This window comes from Trichechus manatus, unplaced genomic scaffold (genome assembly GCF_000243295.1).
Source record: "Trichechus manatus latirostris isolate Lorelei unplaced genomic scaffold, TriManLat1.0 scaffold00002, whole genome shotgun sequence".
NCBI classification, from domain to species: domain Eukaryota; kingdom Metazoa; phylum Chordata; class Mammalia; order Sirenia; family Trichechidae; genus Trichechus; species Trichechus manatus.
The window spans coordinates 10,562,689-10,585,853 of record NW_004443938.1 but is presented as its reverse complement, the minus strand read 5'-3'; the positions used below and the strand labels follow the sequence as shown (position 1 = coordinate 10,585,853).

At 42.5% G+C, this 23,165-nt stretch overlaps 1 protein-coding gene across 1 annotated transcript in view; it reads right to left on the bottom strand.

Moving 5' to 3' along the window:
- Positions 1–10,430: 10,430 nt before the first annotated feature.
- SLC22A2 (solute carrier family 22 member 2) overlaps positions 10,431–23,165 on the bottom strand; it is a 43,396-nt gene continuing 30,661 nt past the window's right edge. The window contains exons 9-11 of the mRNA XM_012554971.2: positions 22,347–22,459; positions 16,854–16,953; positions 10,431–10,497 (exon numbers count right to left, since the gene is read on the bottom strand). Coding sequence (XP_012410425.2) covers positions 10,431–10,497; positions 16,854–16,953; positions 22,347–22,459 — 280 coding nt within the window. The remainder of the gene's footprint in view (positions 10,498–16,853; positions 16,954–22,346; positions 22,460–23,165) is intronic.

Sequence of the window (23,165 nt, the reverse complement as noted above, 5' to 3'; positions counted from 1 at the left end):
CTTTGGATTTGTTCCCTGCAGACTCCACTGCCTGTTTCCTTGGAAGAGCAGGCGTGTACGCTTCCCTGGCCTCCCAACATACCACGGCTGAAAGAAAAAAAGGCACTTATGTCGTCAGCTGTGAGAAGGCATGTTGGTGCACTCTATGCCAGTCCATGTGAGTAAGAGCCCTGGAGAGAAAGCCAAGGCAGTGATGGTTCAGTGTGGTAGAATTTTCGCCTTTACACAGGAGACCTGGTTCAATTCCTGGCCAATGCACCTCATGTGCAGCCACCATCCATCTGTCAGTGGAGGGAGGCTTGTGGTGTTGCTGTGATGCTGAACAGGTTTCAGGGGAGCTTCCAGACTAAGATGGACTAGGAAGAAAGGCATTTATGTTGTCAGTGGGTGAGAAAACTTGCAGTAAGGCCCCTGAAGAGAGAGCCTGGGTAAGTGGGGAAGGCCCCCCAGGGGAGCTCCTGCGTGTGAAGATTCCAGCTGGGAGTAACGGGATCACTTCCCTGGGTGCCTGTGGCCTCCTGGGCAAGAGTAGCTGGCGATGCTGTGTCTGATGGTTGATGCCATGCTTTACCAACCATGATGTCCTTTTCTATGGATTGGTCTTTCCTGACGACATGTCCAAAGGAAGCAAGATGAAGTCTCGTCATCTTGGCTTCTAAGGAGCATCCTGGTTGTATTTCTTCTAAGACTGATTTGTTTGTTCTTTTGGCAGTCCACAGTGTACTCAACCTTCTTTGCCAACACCACAGTTCAAAAGCATTGATTCTTCTGTCTTCATACTTAATAGGTATTGCTCAGATAAACACTACTGCAAACGTCTGTAGACATCTATTTTTGCTTTCACCCTGTTGATTTTAATAGTTTTTTTTGTGATTGACAGGGGCTCTTCAATAAGTCCTACAGACAACATTGAGAGTATATCTAAAAATGGAAACTCTTAAAAATATTCATGGAAATGCCTTATAACCACTCTTGATAGCTTGCAGAGTCTCCAACATGCATTTCTAGTAGATTCCGATGTTCTTTTGGACTGGCCTGCTGTGTTCCTTCCAGGCCTCCAAGGACCTAGATAGCTAGGAAATGACCATTAATTCCTTCCAGGTATTTTCTTACAATATCATTGAATTCTCCAAAAAGAGGAAAGGCTCAAACCTTTGACTACAAAATATCCAAAAGTAAGTTGTCTTCACTTAGATGGGTAGCCAGGAGAGAGATACCCAAGAAGTCTGGGCCCATCAAAGGATGTAGGTCAAGCAGTGTTTATGCTTCTCCGACTGCATCTCTTTTCCTCTGCTCTTGCTGATATTCCACCTGATCCCACCTGAGGACAGCCAACTCCCACAGACATAGACTAGACCTGCAATACAGCAAACATTGAGGGGAGTTTTTCTTGTCGTAGTGTGAACCTCAGCAGTCAGCTCTCAGGATAGTTATTAGTTCATCAAAGTTGGTCATTTAAAGCCTGTTGGTTATTGCTTACTTTTTCTTAGGCTAGGAAGAAATGTGTTTTGCCATCTTGTTTAAATCTCATCGGTGCAGTTAGATTGAAACATATGCAAGTGATATTTCCTTTCCATACTAAATATTAGAACTTTTGTTTTTCATAAATACGTTGGAGGAAGAAGATAGGCTATTCTAAGTCACATTTTCAAGTAATTATTACCAGATTTTTTATTATCATCATCTGGTTTGAATGAATAAAAATAAATAGTCCGTTCCCTCCAACTGCTTTCCAGTTTTTAAGGATTATTGGGTTCAGCTGAATTAACGTTATTTCCTAACATGTCAAAAGAGCTTGAATCTTCAATAACCAAAGAAACTTCAAGTACACTCATGTGTTTTTGTTTTGTTTTCTCCAGATAAATATTTATTAAGTTACTATAGTTCATTTTCCCTCACAGAATAGGAAATTACAAGATCTTTCCTTGGTCACTAACTGGCTTGATTAGTAATTAAATCATACTTTATCCTGGCTAGGAAAGTACATTTTCTTTTGACAAAATGGAATAGTAGTTATTCTTTACAATCAGTGGATCAAGTATAGTCAAGAAAGACTCAGAATTGTATATAACTATAATTATATAAGCTGCAAGATGTATAACCTGAAAAATAGTGCTTGAATAATTTAAAACCCTCAAGTGATGAATTATAATGGAAGGATACGTTTTATAAATGATAGAGATATTGATTTAAAAACTGAGCATTTTTCTTTTAAGTGTGTGATATTTTTCTGAGCATAGATAAATAATACCCAGGAATGCTTTGACAATATGGAAGAGAGAATTAGAAAAAAGAACCACAGAATAAACAATCCAAAGTCAGAAAAATGGAAATAAAGAGCAGAAAATAATGAAATAGAAAACAAAGATGAAAAGAAAGTATCCAAAAAAAAAAAAGCCAAAAATTGGCTCCTTGAAAAGATTAATGTCTCTGGTGAAACTGATGAAGAAACAGAGAGAAAAAGCACAAATAAATAATATCACAATTGAAAAATCAAACATAATCACAGATCCAAGAAAGGTTAAAAAAATAAAACTATATGCAACTTAATGGAACGCCTTAGAAAAGAACGAAATGGACCAATTCCTAGAAAAACCTAACTACCGAGCTGACTCAAGGAGTAATAGGAAGTCGAAGTCATCCTACAACAATTAAATAAAGTGGAATGGAGGCTAAATATTTTACTTTAAGAAAACACCCGCCCATGTGGTTTTCCAGGCAAGGCCCACCAAACTTTCAAGAAACAGATTTTTTTCAACCCCTTACTAACACTTCTCTGTGAAGCCAGCATTATCTTGATTTCTGTGTTAATCCCTCAAGTACTCTGAGAAGCGAACGCCAAGATGAAATTAAAAGGGCAAGGATTTTATTAAGGGAAACATCTGTGACATGAAATGGTGAGGGAGCTGGGAAAGGCTGGGAGAGTTGTCAGACTTTTTGCAAATCTGGCCCCAGGGAAGAAGGTTGGGCAGAAGCATCCCTGATTCCTGTGTCATCTAAGAAAAATCACTCTGACTCATGGCAACCCCATGTGTATCAGAGTAGAACTGTGCCACATATGGTTTTCTTTTCCTTTTTTTAAAAAAAATTTATTTATTTTTGTTGTTGAAAATGTGCATAGCAAAACGTACACCAGTTTAGCCATTTCTATGTGTACAATTCAGTGACATTGATTACATTCTTCATTAGTTCTTTCCAAACTATTCCTCCGTCATTAACATGAACTCGCTGCCCCCTAAGTTTATTCTATAACCTTTTGAGTTGCTGATATCAGTTTGCTCCCATATAAATAGTTCTTTAAAAGAGCATAATGCTCAAGGCAGACACACATAGGGTTTTCCATGGCTGATTTTTTTAAGTAGGTCCCCAGGCCTTTCTTTCGAGTTACTTCTGGGTGGACTCCTTTCGGTTAATAACTGGTTATTATAATGATGAGTGTTCCCATACCTATGAACACGTAATTCGATTTTTAGGTGTATGTGCTACCAAAACTCACACACAGTCCCTGGAGTCATGCACAAGAATGCTTAGAGCTGCATGTAGGTAAAACAAAAGCAGAGATCAACTCAGATTTCAATCAACAGGAGAGTGGCTCTATAAATCATAGCAAACAATCACATGATGGTCCCACCATGAAATAGTATGTGGGGCTATAGTGAGAGAACAGGCGTTATGTGCAGTGATGCAGACGAGACTGAGCTATAGAGCTTCCTCTGGGTGTTCACCCCCATTCTCAACGTTGAGCATTCTGGGTTAGTTTCTTGTTTATTTTCTATTGGATTGTTATGAGATAGTTCTCATTGCTATACCGTTGCCATTTTCTCGTTGCTATACCGTTGCCATCGAGTTGATTCTGACTCATAGCGACCCTATAGGACACAGTAGAACTGCCCCGTAAGGTTTCCAAGGAGTGGCTGGTGGATTCGAACTGCCGACCTTTTGGTTAGCAACCGAGCTCTAAACCACTGTGCCACAAGGGTTTCCTTCACTGCTATACTCTTCTTAAATTCCTCATTGAACCTCTTACCTCATTTCTAATCAATCATCATTTTTTTTCCTTTTAAAATCTCTCATCTCTTCCTGGCTTTATGTCCAACTCTGCCTGCCCTGCTCAGGCCCACAGTGGACTGCTCCATGTCCCCCACTGCTTGGCTCTCCCCTTCCCACTCTCCTCCCCATGGAGCCAAGCCTGTGCAATCCAGCTTGGCTCCCAGCCTTCTGCTCTGCTCCTACCTCCCGCGCACTCCCGGGCTCAGCCCCACAGGCGTGCTCATGGCCAAGCATGGGGCTGCCTTGACAAAGTACTGCAAACTAAGTGGCTTAGAAGAATGGAAATGGATTGTCTCATGATTCTGAAGGCTGGGAGTCCAAATTCACACTGTCAGAAGGGCTATGCTCTCTCTCTGTTGTCTCTAGCAGAAGAGACTTTCTTGTCTCTCCCAGCTTCTGATCACCCCTGGGGTTCCCTGGCTTACAGCTGCAACATAGCTGTGTCCTCCCTCTGTCCGACCCTCTGCATCTCTTCTCCTATATAAGGACCCCACTCAGATTGGACTAGGGCCCGCCCTGTTCCAGTATCACCTCACGTTCGCTGATAACATCCGCAAAGACCCTATTTCCAGACAAGGCCACGTTCACAGGTACTGGCGTTAGGACCTCCACATATCTTTTTGGGGGACACGATTCACCTCGTAACACCTGCCATGCCACGGGGTATTTATCGGTGCCGCAGTTTCCGCATAGAACCTACACTGTCCTCTGTCTGCTGGGTAATCCTGCTGATTCCTACAATTGTAGTGAAATGGCAGCACCGCTGGGAGACTTGTCCCAACTCAGCCAGCAGAGCCCAGCCCCAACTTTGTGAGCCCCACCCTCTCCTGCTTCCAGGGCACACTGACCACAGGGTGCTGCCATTGCTAGCGACATACCTCCTTCCCCACTGTGAACACAACACCCACATCCATCCGCTGCATCTTACCCCCAACGCTTCATAGAATGCTGGTGTTATTATCTGTAGCCAATGATTATTGAGTAGAAAAGATCCACATGAACTCCTGGCACTGTGCTATGGTTGAGTTTAATGTTATAGGGATACTGCGTAGATCATGACTCCGACTCATGATGATCCTGTGTGTGGCAGAGTACAGCTGAGCTCCATAGGGTTTTCAATGGATAATTTTTGGTAGGTAGATCATGAAGCCTTTCCTCTGAGGTGCCTTGAGGTGGACTCGAACCTCCAACCTTTGGGCCAGCAGCCGAGCATGTTAACCGTTTGTCCCACGCGGGGACTCCCAGGTCGTTACAGCTATAGCATCATACAGTGAATGAAACCTGTGAGTGCTGGACCTTGACGGGGCGGCCTTGTTTTTCTGGGTCTCACAATGTTTCTGCCTTTGACAGAGTACAGTCTTCCCACTTTTCTATCACTTGTTTTAGCGGAAAATCTTTGTGTTTTCCTTCTCTGACAGGCTTCTGCCTTATGCATTTTACAGCTTTCATGGGTTTTACTGTAGTTTGCTGTGTTGCGAAAGATTTCAGGGGGTCAGGGGCTATGTCTTACTCCTTCTACTGTCCTCGAGCCTCAGTCACTGAGCATGTGTTCCAGGAGCAGACAGCTGTGACATTCCACAAGTACTCCTGGGGATGAGAGAGGGCTTAGGAAATGTGCAAGCAGAACAGGAATATGGGCCTTTTCAGAAGTTGTCTTCTTATCAAGATGTCAAGAAAACAAACATTTCAGTCCCTGGCAGCACCACGACCATGAGGAATGCTGTCTCTGAGAAACCCTCAGGATGTGGAAATGGTGGCGGCTGCAGCTGGGAAGGGAGTTCTGGCCACAGCCCTCCGCTGGGAGTCACCGGCATGTGCTTGTGGCTCAGAGCATCGCTGATTTTCTTTTTGTGTGTGTGTGTGCTTTAGATTAAAGTTTGCAGCTCATGTTAATTTCTCATACAAAAATTTATACACATATTGTTTTGGGACATCAGCTGCAATCCCCACAATGTGACAGCACACTCCCCCTTTCCACCCTGGGTTCCCTGTGTCCATTCAACCAGTTCCTGTCCCTTCCTGCCTTCTCATCCTGCCTCCGGACAGGAGCTGCCTGTTTGGTCTCTTGTATCTGATTCACAGCATTGCTTTTTAGGTGCCTTCTGGGCGCACAGCACTTTGAATGATTTACGGCCCTCTGGAGCTGGTCCGGTTGACGACTCGTTCCCATAACAGAGCCAGACTGGTTTATGGGATTAGTGTCCTCTCCCACCACACGTCACTCGTAGCAGAGTCCTCAGATCTTGGGACACAGAGCCTGTGCCTTTTGATGAGGGGCCAGAGGGGGCACTGCTTGTCGTCATGGGCAAAGGGCCCTAGATTAACTGGTAGGGGCAGCCCAGGGACCAGGAAGCCTGCAAGACTAATGCCTCAGTTTTGTCGTGACCTCTCCTGGAAGAAGTGGTTCCCTTGTGTGCTTGGATCTTGAGGAAAAGCACTCATGGTGCAAGATTTATTATATCCTGAGCTGGCCAGGGGAGGCTTAGAATGAGGGAATGGTGAGATCACACACACCTGGAGATTACAGCAGCTGGAGCTGTCACGGACCAAATATAGCCTCTTACTCCACGTTTTCCTGCCTTCAAATGGTTGCCAGAAACATCCAAATGTGAACATGTGCCCAAGGCCCATTTGTCTGAGGACAGAAAGTGGAGTCAAAACTGTTTTAGAAATGACATCTTGGGCAAGTCACCTTTTATTCCAGAACTTAGTGGGGTTAGTCAGGCTCACAATTTTAGAGCTTTTGTTAATTGTGAATCTTGAGCTAAGAGCTGCCAAACAAGGAATCGGAAGGAGTGCTATTGCTGGGGTTGAGTCAGGATGGTGTTTTAGACACATCATCCTATTCATGAAGCTTGTTTGAAAGGAATAAAGGAAATTCTACGTTTTGTTTTCAAAGTCAGCATCAGCTTTAGGAGGCTCTCTAAACCAGTGAAGATCGAAGACCACAGCCTTCATTATGGATTACACCTCACCATAAAGAAAACAAAAATCCTCACAACTAGACCAATAAACAACATCATAATAAATGGAGAAAAGATAGAAGTCATCAAGGATTTCATTCTATTCAGATCCACAATCAACACCCATGGAAGCAGCAGACAAGAAATCAAAAGATGCATTGAAACTGGGCAAATCTGCTGCAAAAGACGTCTTTAAAGTGTTGAAAAGCAAAGATGTCACCTTGAAGACTAAGGCGCGCCTGACCCAAGACATGGTGTTTTCAGTCGCCTCATATATATGCGAAAGCTGGACGATGAATAAGGAAGACCGAAGAAGAAATGACACCCTTGAATTGAGCGGTGTTGGCAAAGAATACTGAATATACTATGGACTGCCAAGAGAACGAACAAAGCTGTCTTGGAAAAGGTACAACCGGAACGCTTCTTAGAAGCAAGAATGGCGAGACTACGTCTCACATAGTTTGGACATGTTATCAGGAGGGACCAGTCCCTGGAGAAGGACATCATGCTTGGTAAAGTAGAGGGTCATCGAAAAAGAGGAAGAACCTCAATGAGATGGATTGATACAGTTGCTGCCACAGTGGGCTCAAACGTAACAACGATTGTGAGGTTGGCACAGGACAGGGCAGTGTTTCGTTCTGTTGTACACAGGGTCGCTGTGAGTCAGAACCGACCTGATGGCGCCTAACAACAACGACTCTAAACCAGCCCCTATTTAACCGAGTCAGGATTATCCTTCCTCCTGCAAATGCAGCTGCAATGCCCCAGCCCCTGCTCAGCAGGCCACATTCCAGCTGCTTCTACCCGCTGCTGTTATCTACCAGCTGGGTGACAGGCTGATCAAGGGTCAGCTGGGTTTGTTCCCAAATCTGTTTTCTTCTCATTGAACTTGGTATTGTAATTACCTAACCTGATTACTAATTACATAACCTGATGAGGTATGAATGGAGAAACGTGTTGTTTCTATACAACAAAATTAAATGCTTTCTCAAGATTTAATAAAACTGAATCACTAAAAATGTGAGTGAGTCAAAAGTAAAATGAAAAGTGTTGTAAAAATCTGGGATTTTGGGTTCTGATTGTTTCAAAGTGCTTTGAAACGGCTCTACTTGAGAGAGACCAAAATCGCAAATCATAAGCAATGCACAATGAATGTGGTTTATGCAAGAAAGAGCACATGGAACTCCAATCATGAGACTTATGTTTAAAGGAAATATCTTTGCTGCTCACTGAAGACATATAAATATATATACATATATATATTTGTTTTAAGTGAAAATAATATCCTTATTTATTTTTTTATTGTGTTTAGGTGAAAGTTTACAGAGCAAATTAGTTACTCATTAAACAATTAATACACAAATTATTTGTGACATTGATTGCCAACCCTGTGATGTGTCAACACTCTCCTCTCTCTCAACCTCGGGTTCCCATTTCCATTCATCCACTTTTCCTTTTCCTTCCTGCCTTCTCTTCTTTGCTTTAGGGCTGGTGTGCCCATTTAGTCTCCTATACACGGCTGAACTCACGTGTTATTATTTGGTATACAGCCTGTCTAATCTTTGGCTGAAGGGTGAACTTCAGGAGTGACTTCACTACCAAGTTAAAAGGGTGTCCGGGGGCCATACTCTCGGGGTTTCTCCAGTCTTTGTCAGACCAGTAAGTCTCGTCTCTTAAAATAATATCCTTTTTGATAAGTTGGGGGTTGGATCTTGTTTTGAACAATATGGATATTCCACTCACAAGTCACCTTGGAGTCTGCATAGACAACCTCATTTCTTTTTCTCAAGAGTGGTAGGGCCCTCTAGGATTATCACACCCTGAGCACACCCCTGAGGCTTCTGGGTCCCCAGGAGAGCAGCAGTCCGCCTTTAGGGAGGGATCCACCAGACAATGTTCACAGAGTGCCGAGCACAGCCACACACAAAGGGGCTCAAGTGTTAGCTGTTATTCATCTTTCCAAATTGCCCGTTTTGATCTGACTACTTGCCTGTTTGCCTTCCAAAAAATGGTATTTCATTCTACCACCACCCCTGCCAGCTGTGGCTGATTTCAACTCATGGCAACCTCATGTGTATTGGAGCAGAACTCTGCTCCACAGGGTTTTCAAAGGCTTTCAATTTTTCAGAAGTAGATCACCAGGCCTTTCTTCTAAGACACCTCTGGATGGACTCTAACCAACAACCTTTCAGTTAGCAGCTGAGTGCATTAATCGTTTACAACACCCAGGGACTCCAAAAATTCAATAGATAATATTTAAAACTGAAAAATTGAGAAATGTGAATGAAAGGCAAGTTATTTAGATTTATGGAGGTAAAACTCCAGCTAAAATAGTTGAAAATTATTTCTGAGGAGTTGGTAGAGGTGGAATAGAGCAAAGAATTTTTATTTTTCATTATACACCTTGTAGTAGGTATCATTGTTAGGTACCGTCAAGTAGATTTCCACTAATAGCGACCCATGTGACAGAGTAGAACTGCCCCATAGGGTTTTCTAGGCTGTTATCTTTACAGGAGGAGATCTCCAGGTCTTTCTCCTACAGAGCTGCTGGATGAGTTTGAACTACCAACTTCTTGGTTGGCAGCCGAGCGCTTTACAGTTGCACCACCAGGGCTCCTTTGTAGTAGTTAGTTTTCCAACATTTATTTATTCCAGTACTTTAAAAAATTAATATAAATTTTAAAAATCCACAAATCTGGAGAAATTTTTATCAGACTGAAAAATTATCTACCCATAGTTTAATAACGGCAACTCCAATACTTGCTTTTCACTGAGCTCTTGTGAAGATCTTTTGAAAACACACACATTTGTATTTCTCAAATCTAAATACAGAAAGACTGAGTAATTTTTCAAGTTGTATTTCTGATTATTTTGTTTTATGTTCCTTTAAATGTAACCCCCAAATTAATTAACATATTTTTAAATTTCTCCATATCTGATCCTGAAAGTTCTATTCAAAGTTCTTGAAATAAATTCTGAGCAGCTAGATACTGCTTTGGGTGCTTTATTTCCTCAAGAAAATACTCTCCCGGCTCGCAACTTTATTGTTTTCAGAACTTTTCTATTCTGTTTCCCTGGCTCACAGTTTCCCTGTGTGTTTTGTTTGATGTCCTTGTAGGGAAAGGAGTAAAAAAAAGAAAAAGAAATACAAAGGTGGGGAAAAAATTCCAGCAAACCAATGGCCATTATTCTATGGATGCTGGGAATACAGTGCGCTAGAGGGGCCTGGTAGGAGTTAAGTCCTGTAGATAGATTTTTATACAATAGTACAACATACTCCTCTTGGTTATAGATCTAAGACGATAGGTTCAGAAGGAAGGTAGGAGAATTGTATGGGCTTTGTGGTGAGCAGAGAAATCTGACTCTGGCCTTGGTGTCATCTGAGCAGGGCCATGAGAGGTGTCACAGTCTCTCTTCTTAGGTTTGTGGAATGTCTAGTTTCTTGACTTGGAGATAAATCGTCTTCTCTTTACCTTTTCTTGATCTGCAGTAATAAGACAAAAATGGGAAGGGGAGAAAGAAATTATGAGGAGACAGAAAACCAAAATAAAGTAGATGATAAATAATGGAACAATAAATATGTACAAGCTATGTCTAGGACCAGTCTTACCATGTGTTCTGCGTAGTGATTCTCAAACAAACAAATAAATAAATATTAAAAATGGACAGAGCTTGGTGGATAACTAATGTGGGTGGGCTAGTCCCTGAAACTCTCTTCTAGAAGCAGGACTGGCCTAAATATGTTCCCAACTTAGGGTCTTCCACCCTTCTCTCTAATAGAGAATGTGGGTAAAGTCTAAATTTAATCTTCCGGCAGTTAAAAATGGCGATTGCAAAATATAGACACAATTATCACCAATTCTGCAAATAGAATTGAGGTTTTTTTAAAAACCAAACTCATTTACTTTTCAACAGTTTGACATGTGAAATTTTTGATTCAAAAATTTATTCGAATGGCAAGTTTGCTGAGTAATGCTGTTTCTGTGAATGCCAGAATGTGGCAGATGCTCTTGTAGAAATGTATCTTTCCTCATTGAGTCGTTTCCAGCCATGCCCTGTGGACACGGTCCTGTTTATAGTAACACTGAAACAAGTTGTGGGCTGCTCCTGTGTCCCCCAAGCTCCTCATGGACTTCCCCCACCTGGAAGTGGTTAGTCCTGCCTCAGTTTCTGAGGCAAGGAGGGTAGCAGGAGCTCCCTCAAATTATCGAGTGATGTTAGAATCTTCTCAGACTCCACATGTAGGGCCCCAATCAAGTCGGCTGGCTCCTATGATCACTGTGCCAGCAACAACGGGAGCAAGAACAACAACTATAACATAAACAACATCATCAACAACAACATCATCATCAACAACAGCAGCAGTAGCAGCAACCCCAACAGCATAGACAACATTAATAACAGCAACAACACTTCATCAGCATCGATGTCAACGACAACAGCCACCGTTGACTGACTACTAGGTAAACAATAGGTGCTGCATGGGAGCTCCATCTGCCTTTTCTCATCTGTGAACCCAGACTTTTGGGGGGAGGCAGCACTCACAAAGTGCATAGGCTGTGGACTCTGACTGCCAGGATTAGGATCTTGTCTTTGTTACTTCCTCGCTGTATGACTTTGGGCAAATTCCTTATTCTCGCTGTGCCTTGCTCTTTTCAGTTGTCAGATGCAATTAATGATAATTCCTATTTCATAGAGTTGTCGTGAGACTTCAATGGGATCATACGTAAGGAGGGCTTGGAAAGCACTAGTTAAAAGCTCTTAGTAAATGTTAGCTGTTGTTAGCCTCGTTTTACAGAACAGGAAACAGGTGAAACGAGGTAGGCATCAGTAAGGGATTGCGACTATATTTGTAACTAGGTCTGATTCCAGTTGGACCTGGTGCCCTTAGGTACAAAATGACTTGGTTGGCAAGGGAGGAGTGTCCTGTCCTACCCTATTCCTGCAGCTCTCCCTCAGCGGCTGGGACCCTGGATGGATCTGGGGCCCTGTTGTGTCTAGTCAGCGTTCCTGAATAAGGCAGCTGCCTGCCTGAGCCCAGGGACCAGCTGTGGCCGGCCCTCCTCCCTTCCTCCTCCAGGCGGCCCTCCTCCCAGCTCCATCTCAGCTCTCACCCTTTCACACTCTCATTCTGCAATTCCCCAAACTTTACACAGACCTGGCTTCTATCTTAGAAAGGTGAATTGGGTTATGTAATGTGGAAAAAGAAAAGTGCAAATCTCTATAGAAGCTTTTGTAGATCACATAAATAGAAAGAATAAAAGAAACCCAAACAAACCAGGCAATCTTTTAAACAATCAGCCTGTTTTGAACCATCCTGATGACAATTAAAAAATGCTTACGGTAGAGGTGCACGTTGTATCACTGAGCTGTATTTCCATGTCTCAAAGTAACTCAGAACATGTTTTAAAATGTGATTTCCAATAAATAGGTACACATTTTCCTGTTTTATAGGACAGCTATGAGAGCTTCTATGAATAATGGTGGTTATTTAACATTTATTAAGGGCCAGACATTTTATGTGCATTCTCTCATTTAATTGTCACAACAAGCCATTTACAGAGGAAGAAACTAAGGCTTAGAGAAGTGAAGACCACACAGATCTGTGGTGAAATCAGTTCCTTTATGTGGCCTTTGCCTTGGTTCTTTGGAAGAAGCAGCTTGAGAGATTTTCCCCCTAAGCCTTGAGGAGTTACTTTTGCCCTGGTTTTCTGCTCCAGAGGGTTTGTTACTTTTGTCCAGGTTGATTGACATTTCTTGGGTAAGCTGTAAACAAGGATGGTTTGATACTTTCTCCCTGGCCCTGAGTTGCAGCCTGCCCTGTGATTGGTATGCACCTTGCAGGGATTGGTCAATAGACTAAGCAAATGAAATGTCTGTAACCTACTGTGATCATTAAGGTTGTATGTTAACTTGGCTGGGCCATGATTCTCAGTAGTTTGGCAGTTTTGAAGTAGTTTGGCAGTCATATCATGAGATATGATATAATGTGATCACTTCCATAACAGGATCTGCTATGAGTAGCCAATCGGTTGAAAAGGAGTTTCCTTGGGGGTGTGGCCTGTATTGAATATAAGTGGACTGTCTGGCAAGACTCTTGGGCTTTTGCTAGCTCTGGATCCTGCAGCTGGCTCCTGTTGGTCTGACCTTCGATTCTTGAAACTTGAGCTAGCAGCTTACCTGCTGTCTTGTCTGCTGATCTTGGGATTCGTTGATCTTGGCAGCCTGTGAGCCAGAGCTCTGCTGTCTGACCTGCTGATCTTGGGTTCACCAGCCCCTGCAGCTACGTGAATCAGGAGAAGCCTCCAGCCTGACCCATGAATTTGGGACGTTCCAGCCTCTACAACCATGTGAGCCATTTCCTTTATATAAATCTCTCTGGTTTTGCTTCTCTAGAGAACCCAGCTTAAGACATCTACTATAAAAATGAAGTATCTGTGGCCTACCGAGAGGTGATTGGTCATTTCATGGCCCTGGTGGGAGGGCCCTGTCTTGAAATTGGCAAGCAGTTGTAGCTATAAGCAGCCAACCCTACCAAGGTTTTTTGGAGACAGAAAGAAGCAGGAAGAGAAGCAGCAGGAAAAAGCAGAAGGAAGAAAGGAGAGAGAAGAGGCAGAGAGAAAGAAGAGGCAAGGAACCCCCTAAAAGAGCTGTAACACGGGTCAAGGGCTGTAACACTGAAGACAGCGACAGCTCTGGAAGGGGCCCAGCGGCAGAGCCAGCAGCAACAGACGGCAGGGCCAAGAGGAGCTGAGAGAGCTGTCTTGCACTGAAGAAGGGAGGCTTTGCCTACATGCTTCCTGATCCTGATCCCAAGTTGTAGCCTGATGATCCTGATCCTGAGTTGTACCTTGTTGCTTCCTTAACAAACCACTTAACTGTGAATATGATCTGTGAGTTCTGTGTGACCATTGCAATGGATTGTCAAACTCAGAAGTAGAGAGTGTCACGGGAGGGACAGCTGGTGTCAGAATTGTTAAAAGTTTGGAGAGTGGAGGTATGTCTGACCGCCACCTCATAGGGATCAGCCTTGGACTGATCTTGATTCACATGATCCCCCCTGAAGTTAGACAGGTTCTGACACTACTACTCCCACGACCCTTTTACAGATGGGAAATGTGAAGACCTGGGAAAAGCCCAGATGAATTTCAATTAGGAGTGCTATAGAAGGAATTCCAGCATTTATTCCACAGACATCTGGTGAGCTGCTGCTCTGTGTGTGCCAGGGACTGTGTTAAACTCTCAGGCTATGAAACTCAACAGGACATAGTCTCTGTCCTCAGGGCTGGTGCTCAGGTGGGTGGGAAGCTGCATTGAGACCAGGATACAGGGTGATAGTTGATCTAGATCAAGGATCTCAAACTCAAATGTCTACAAGAGCCATCGAGACAATATAAGTGTACCAGGCAGAAGACAATCAGGAATGGTGGGGACTGCGGTCACCACAGAAGGCATGGCCCATCAAAAAGCTGAGCAATCACTCAGCCCCAGCAAATTATCACCAGGAGGAAATGCCTGGCCAGTGTTAGCAAATCTTCTAATTTTTTAACAGATTCTGGAAGTCAGTTTATGTGAAATTTCCCATTTTTAAAAATACTGTGTGGGCCAAGCAAAATAACTGAGGCCTTGTGTGCTGCAGGCTGCCAGCATGTGACCTTGGCTGAATTCATAGACCTCTTCCAACTTTAAGATTCAAATTCTAGGAAAAGTCTTATACCTCTGTGATTCTTCTCCAACAACATTTTTCTCAAGTAAGGAATATGTTAAGTGTGAAAGTTTTGCAGAATGGATAAAATTCAGTACAGTTTCTGGCACTGATGGGCGAAAAGTAGAGTACAGATAAATATATCTAAGCCTACCGCATAAACAAACTTCTGGGGATGATACCATCTAAAACAAAAAAACCCAAAAACCCAAAACCATTGCCATTGAGTCAATTCCAACTCATAGCGACCCTATAGGAAGAGTAGAACTGACCCATAGGGTTTCCAGGAAGCAGCTGGTGGATTCAAACTGCCAACCTTTTGGTTAGCAGCCAAATTTCCTCTGTTATTTAGATTTTTTTAAAGTTTACTTTTTGAATAGGTTCACATGGCTCAAAATTCAGGAAGACAAAAAGGTATGCATTGAAAAGTCTCCCTCCTATATCCCATAGCCACCTATTTCCACAGACAACCAATGTTAGGCTTTGTTTTTTGCATATTCTCCCAGAGATACAAGGAAATATGTATATGTACTTCCCCCTTCTTTTCTATACAAATGATACAATATATACTTTTCTATAATTTGCTTTTTTTTCTCATTAGCAATGTATCTGGGATAATTTCCTTATCAGTGTTTGTAAAGCTGCCTCATTCTTTTTAATGGCTGTTGTTGCCAGCAACTCCTGCCCTGTTGTTGTTTGGTGCCATCAAGTTGGTTCCGACTCATAGCGACCCTATGTACAACCGAACAAACGCTGCCCAATCCTGCGCCATCCTCATGATCGATGTTACGCTTAAGCCCATTATCGCAGCCACTGTGTCAATCCATCTCCTTGAGGGTCTTGCTCTTTTTCGCTGACCCTCTACTTAACCAAGCATGATATCCTTCTTTTTAATGGCTACATAGTATTTTGGAGCCCTCGTAGTGTGGTAGTTAAGAGCCCAGCTGTTAACCAAAAAGGTCGGCAGTTCAAATCCACCAGCCACTCCTTGGAAACCCTTCTACGCTATCCTTTAGGGTCACCATGAGTCGGAATCAACTCAACAGCAACAGGTTTGGTTTTGGTTTTTTACACAGTATTTTATTGAATGGCCTACCATAATTTATTTAAGTGGTCTCATAATTAATGACATTTGAGTTATTTCCAATCTTTTGTTATATTAAAAATGATTCAATGAATAATTATCTCTATATATCATTTTGCACATACAAATTCCTGGAAACGTGGAATTGCCAGGTAGATGGATATGTGCGTTTGTAATTTTGGTAGCTGTTGTCAAATTGTCCTTCAGAGAGGTTTCCAACTTGTGTTCCTACCGGTGATGTATAACCAAAAAAAAAAAAAAACCAAGCCCTTTGCCTTTGAGTTGATTGTGACTCATAGCAACCCTATAGGACAGGGTAGAACTGCCCCATAGGGTTTCCAAGAAGTGCCTGGTGGATTCAAACTGCCAACCTTTTGGTTATCAGCTGTAGCTCTTAACCACTACACCACCAGGGTTTCCCCAAAGACGTATGGGCCTATTTTCCCACATTCTTCCTAACACAATGTTACCAAGTAATTTAGCCTTCTACAATCCAAGAAAAAGTGGATATTAATGGTGCTGATTTGTACTTTTCTTATTATGAATGAGGCTGAGTATATTTTCATATATGTAAGAGATGTTTTTATTTCGTTTTCACTGAATTCTCTGTTGAAGTTCCTTTGTCCATTTTTCTATTGGGTAGTTGCTCTTATGGATTTGTTAGAGCTCTTTATATATTGGGGACATTAGCTTTTCGTAGAGTGGTATTTTTTCCAAGTTTTTTTTTTTTAGCTTATATTAGTTTTTTAATGCAGAAATTTTTATTTTTATGAAGGCAAATTTATTAGTCTTTCTTCTATGAGTTCTGGATTTTGTGTCCTATTTAGAAAGACCTTCCCCACTATGAAAGTATAAAATAATTCTCTTATAGTTTCTTCATTATTTCACTGTTTCTTTTTTTTCTTTTTGCATTTTTAAGTCTTTGATATATGTGAATTTTTCTCAATGTATGGTATGAGATATGGATTCAGCCTAGTCTTTTTTCCAACTGGCCACCAAGTTGTCCCAAAACACTTTCTGAATTTTTCATTTAAGAATTTCGACTCCCTACCTTTGCATGTTTTCAGCTTCCTCTGTTGTCTCAGGTAAAGGCTTCCCTTTGGTCTCTGGCAGCAGCAACACCAACCCTCCAGCGATCAAGCCAACCACAGCTGAAAAAGCCAAACATACGCAAATCACATTAAGAACTGAAAAACGTAGGTAGTGTAATTAGATCTCCCCTTATTTCTGTTTTTGTATTTTCTTATACTTATTTACAGATTCCTTTACCATCTCTGACTGCCCCATTTTCCATCGTAAATATTACACTGACTCCAAACTCCACTGGGTTACAATTCCTTTTATGGAAATGTAATACTTAACATTTTGAGCCAAGGTTATTCTAGGCTACAGGACATCTTCACCATATTAAGATACTTTGGAGTTAGAAAATAACTCTGAAAAAATCAAATGTTAAAAAAAGGAAGGACATAACCCTGCTAACATAAAGCACTTAGTAATGAAAATAAGTCAGAAGCTTGGATCTTTACTAGCAAGTAAAAGCAATGAATCATGTATTACTGCACAGCATGATTAAAAAGGATAGCCAGGCTTTTCAGTTCAAAGTCAGGAGTTTGATAAGTTCTTCTTGTTCCTTTTCTTTTCTTTGTCTTCCTCTGTAACCTTTTGCATGTGCTGGGGGTAGATACTGAACCTCTAATACTTTTGTTTGTTTAAATTCCCATTAAAGTTTTAGATTTTAAAAATTATATTTCTATATGTATTTCTATAATAGAATGTAGGAAGTGGGCTATGGGTTAGTCACTAGTGTTGGGGTTTTAGTAGAATGCTGGACCCAGCCCATCCCTGGCTTGTGAGTGCTTTCCACACTCCAAGACTGGTGATGGGAATGGGCTGCAAGAAAACACATGGGAAACCAAGGGGCGGCCGCCTGTCCCTGCTAACCCTGACAGGAGGCAGGATTCTTGGTAAACCTCACTCAGATCTGGAAAGAACTTGAGCTTAAGAATGGATGGCCTTGGGAATTTAAAGAGTTTGACGTTAACTGCCCTGTGACCTAAGCAAGACATACATATAGAAGTTTATGTATCTTGATCCCAGGACTTGAGACCAAACATTTTACTACTATTTATCAAGGACTTGTAGTGTATTGAAGGAGCCCTGGTGGTGCAGTGATTGAGCGCTCGGCTGCTAACAGAAAGGTCTGCGGTTTGAACCCACCAGCTGTTCTGTGGGAGAAAGATGTGGCAGTCTGCTTCTGTAAAGATTACAGCCTTGCAAACCCTATGGGGAAGTTCTACTCTGTCCTATAGAGTCATTGTGAGTTGGAATTGACTGAATAGCAATAAGGTTTTTTTTTTTTGTAGTATATTGGGAGCTATGCTAAGCGTCTTATGTGCAATGGCTCACTCTCTACCCAAACTCTGAGTTAGGTATTATAATTCTCATTCTATAGATGAGCCAGCTGAGACTCACAGTGGATAAGCCACTTTCCCAAGTCAATTAGCCCGCAGAAGATGGTCAGTCTTGCTTTGAACCCCATCTCCGGTTCTGTGGCGCTGCGCTGCCATATTAGTGAGCTTCACTGCCCTCTTCCCATCACATGAAGGCACCTGATAAACTTTCCGACACAGTTTTAAATTAAAATTAAACAATGGTACCCTAACCATACCTACGATAGGCTTATTTTATGCATTTATTTATTTAATCAAAGCAACATGAAGAGGTCAAAGGATTTGTGATGAAAAATGATAGTCTCTTGCCCCGGCCCCCTCACCCTTACTCTCAGTTCCAAAGCAAACATTTTTATCTGAATCTGTTTTCACTCAATTCTGGCGGTCATTTTTTAAATCCAAATAATATACTTAATTAAATACTTCTTCCCGGTCTATCAGATTCGTTGTTGTTAGGTGCCGTCGTGTTGGTTCCAACTCATAGTGACTTATGTACAACAGAATGAAACACTGCCCAGTCCTTCACCATCCTCACAGTCATTGCTATGTTTGAGCCCATTGTCACAGCCATTGTGTCAATCCACGTTGTTGAGGGTCTTCCTCTTTTTCATTGATACTCTGCTTTACCAAGCATGATGTCCTTCTCCAGGGACTAGTCCCTCTTGATAACATGTCCAAGGTATGTGAGATGAAGTCTCACCATCCTCGCTTTGAAAGAACATTCTGGTGTACTTCTTCCAAAACAGTTTTGTTCGTTCTTCTGGCAGTCCATGGTATGTTTAGTATTCTTTGCCAACACCATAATTCAAAGGCGTCAATTCTTTGGTCTTCCTTATTCATGGTCCAGATTTCGCATGCATATGAGGGCATTGAAAATACCATGGCTTGGGTCTGGTGCACCTTAGTCCTCAAAGTGATGTCTTTGCTTTTCAACACTTTAAAGGGTTCTTTTGTAGCAGATTTGTGCAATGCAACAAGTCCTTTGATTTCCTGACCACTGCTCCCATGGCTGTTGGTTGTGGATCCTAGTAAAATGAAATCCTTGGCAACGTCAATGTTTTCTTTATTTATTAAGATGTTGCAATCATGAAGAATACAATAGATTCATCAAATTATCATCACTGGCATTTTACATTTGCAAAGAAAGGCCTAGTTAGCCAGGATATTCCTTATCAATGTTTCCAGTGTTCTTTTAACAAGGACTTTCCAACTGGTTGATTTTTCAGGATTTTTAGTGATTTTTCAGGCTTCTTACTGATGAATATCAAAGACTATAGCCTTCAGTATGGATTATACCTCAACATGAAGAAAACAAAAAATCCTCACAACTAGACCCATAAGCAACATCATGATAAATAGAGAAAATGTTAAAGTTGTCAAGGATTTCATTTTACCTGGATCCACAATCAACACCCATGGAAGCAACAGTCAAGAAATCAAAAGATGCATTGCACTGGGCAAATCTCCTGCAAAAGATCTCTTTAAGTGTTGAAAAGTGAAGGTGTCACTTTGAGGACTAACGTGCACCTGACCCAAGCCATGGTATTTTGAATCACCTCATAAGCATTCAAAAGCTGGACAATAAATAAGAAGATTGAAGAAGACTTGATTCATTTGAATTATGGTGTTGGCGAAGAATATTGAATATACCATGGACTGCCAGAAGAACGAACAAATCTGCCTTGGAAGAAGTACAACCAGAAAGGTCTTTAGAAGCAAGGACAGTGAGACTTCATCTCACATACTTTGGACATGTTATTAGGAGGGATCAGTTCCTGGAGAAGGACATCATGCTTGGTAAAGTAGAGGGTTGGCAAAAAAGGAAGACCCTCAATGAGATGGATTGACACAGTGGCTGCAACAATGGGCTCGAGCATAGCAACGATTGTGAGGATGGCGCAGTACCAGGCAGTGTTTTGTTCTGTTGTACATAGGGTTGCTATGAGTTGGAACCAACTCGACGATACCTAACAACAACCACAGTGTTTTGTGGCTAAGATCACAATTAGCACACCATTAGTGTCTGGAAATGGTTGCGTGCTCAACTACTAATCAAAAGGCTGGCAGTTTGAACCTGCCTAGAGGTGCCTCGGAAGAAAGGCCTGGTAATCTGCTCCTGAAAGGTTTGAAAACCCTATAGAGCAGTTCTACTGTGCAACACATGAAGGGACCATGAGTTGGACTCAAAAGCAGCTGGTTTGGTTTCTGGTTATTGTGAGGAAGAGAAAGGGAAAGAAGTTAAAATGCAAAATGGTTAGTTTTGCTTTCTGCTGACCTCTCAGATTAAAGGCTGGTGAGGGAAGAAGATGAAACTACTGGCAAAGATAAAGTTGGGGCTTGTCTTTAATTTTACATGTTGAAATGCAAGTATAATCCTTCACCTTTTCCTAGGGGGAGGTGGGGCTTGAAGAAGGGTCAAAACAGTTCCTCTGGGACTGGACTTCTCATTGCTTTGTTAAGCAGTCCCTAGAGAAACAGAAGCATCCATTTGCTACCCAGGAATACCCACTGGCCCAATGAACACTCACTGTCCTGCCAGGGGAGAAGCTGAGATTGAGGCATGTCCAACTTCTTCCTGTAAGGAAGGAGTCTAGAGGGTACATAGGCATCTCCTCAAGATGGAAAGGGGTGACAGGTTCCCAGCCAATAATGAGAAGAAGAAGAAATCTGGGGTACGTATGTCCCTTAAGCAGGGCCAGCCACTCCGCAGCCAGACCACAGCGATCTCAGGATAAATAACTTGTGTTCTATCAACCTTGGCCATCTTGTTATAAGTAAGGTGGAATGTGGAGGAATTCACTGGGTCTGTTTCAAGGGTGAGTTCTATCAACAGTCTGGAACTTTTGCGGGCAGATCTATAGCAGTGGAAGATCTTTTCCCTCATAAATCCCTGGAGAGGATGGGAAAGAAAAGGAGTGAGCAGAGGTACACTCATGTGGCACTGAGCAGTATCAGGAGAAAACAATCAGGGTGCTCCCTGGTGTTCATCTGGGGGGTCTTTTTCTTCCCTCCTTTCAATTAAGTGAGTGTTGTGGGTTGTCGATATTGTGCCGTCGAGTCGATTCCGAATCAGTGATCCCATTTGACAGAGTAGAACTGCCCCATGGGATTTTCTTGGCTGTAATCTTTATGGGAGCGGATCACCAGGTCTTTCTCTCATGGAGCTGCTAGATGAGTTTGAACTGCTAACCTTTCAGTTAACAGCCAAGTGCTTAACTGTTGAGCCACCGGGGCTCCTGAGTGTTGTATGCCCATGGGAAAAAGGTGTAACATATTTAAATGCGAAGGGGCTTAATGTGGGTCTTGAAGGAGACTGAACTGAGTGTACTTAGAGGCATTTGGGTTAACACGAGAAGGTGGGTGTTGTGTGTGTGAATCTGGAAACAGCATTCAAGTCACAAACGTCTGTGGGACACATGGAAGGGAGAAGATCTGTCTCATAGTCTATCACTGTGGGCAAAGCCAGTGGACCTTGGGTGAATGGAAGGCCCAGGAATTCTCTCAATCTATACATACTATGCTCAGCACGTGTCTCTGTGTGCTAACTGCTGATAATTGGACTTGACCCTGTGACCTTGCATCCTCCTCCCACTGGTGGGGGAAGGTAGGGGGTCGGCAGTGTACAGTCTGACCTGTCCTTGACTCCGCTGACCGTGTTAGAAAGGAATGCAATGCCAAAGTCCCGTAAATCTAACTGCCAAGGATTTTGAGGAAGGAGACCCCAACACCCACACAGTGCTCCATTATGCTCATGCCTTTTCTTAATTTTGGTTTGTGTTCTCATTCCAACTGCCATTCTTTGAAGTAATGAAGTAATTTTCCGTATCTGAGCATGGAGGTGGTGGAAAGAGTCAGCCCTTTGACAAAGAGAGCCAAGGAGGGGTGGGAACCAGTGGGGAGAGAACCAGGGGCCTGCTTCATGGCAACATCCTGCCAGCTCACTTTCTCTTGAACTTTGCACTTCATGAGTCCAGTGGGTTCCCATACTTGAGTGTTAGTATTTACCTGCATGACTCTTATTTTTAGGTAGAAAAATGGAGGTCCCTAGAAAAACAGATTTTCACTTAACCACATTGATGAGAATGTCTTACCAAAAACCACCAGTGGGAGTTCGTGCCAGACATCGGTGAGCCGGTACACCAGGAACGGCGTGAGGATGCCACCGATGTCACACATTGAGGAGCAGACAAGAACCCCAAGGTTCCTAAAATGCAGGAAGCTTATTAACTGTTTAGCTTATCAGAGTACATAGAAAACTCCCACCCCACCCCCAAAAAATAGGCTCCCAAATCATTAAAATGTCTGCGACCTGAAAAAAGGTGTTCACATTATTTGTAACGCACAAAAATGGTGCTGCCGGTTGCTGTCGAGTCTGCTCCAACTCGTGGTGACCTTATGTATAACAGAACGAAACGTTGCCTGGTCCTGTACATCTTTATGATCATTGACATGTGTGACCCCATTGTTGGGGCTATTGTGTCCATCCATCTCATGGAGGGGTTCCCTCATTTTAACCAACCCTCTACTTTACCAATCATGATGTTCTTTCCTAGTGATTGGTCTTTCCTGATGACATGTCCAAAGTCAGCAAGTCGAAGTCTCGCCATCCTCACTTCTATATATGGTACATAAATCCGTTCATATTCTGATGTACTTGTAACTTAAATTTTTTAATGGGAGAGGGGAGTAATTTTTACTTTGTATTTTCATCACCTGTTTCCCCTGCGCCATTTCTAGGGGTCTGTTTGTGCTGTTCTGGAGCGTTCTCTCCTGTAACTGCTTGGTAGTCTCTGTCTTGGAATTCAATATCTGCTGCTCTCACCACACCGTTTCTGAATTTTATCCCAGCCTACAAGTGTGGGAGGTGAACTGTTTGACTTGGCTTCTGTCTTTAAATGTTCTCATCTTCT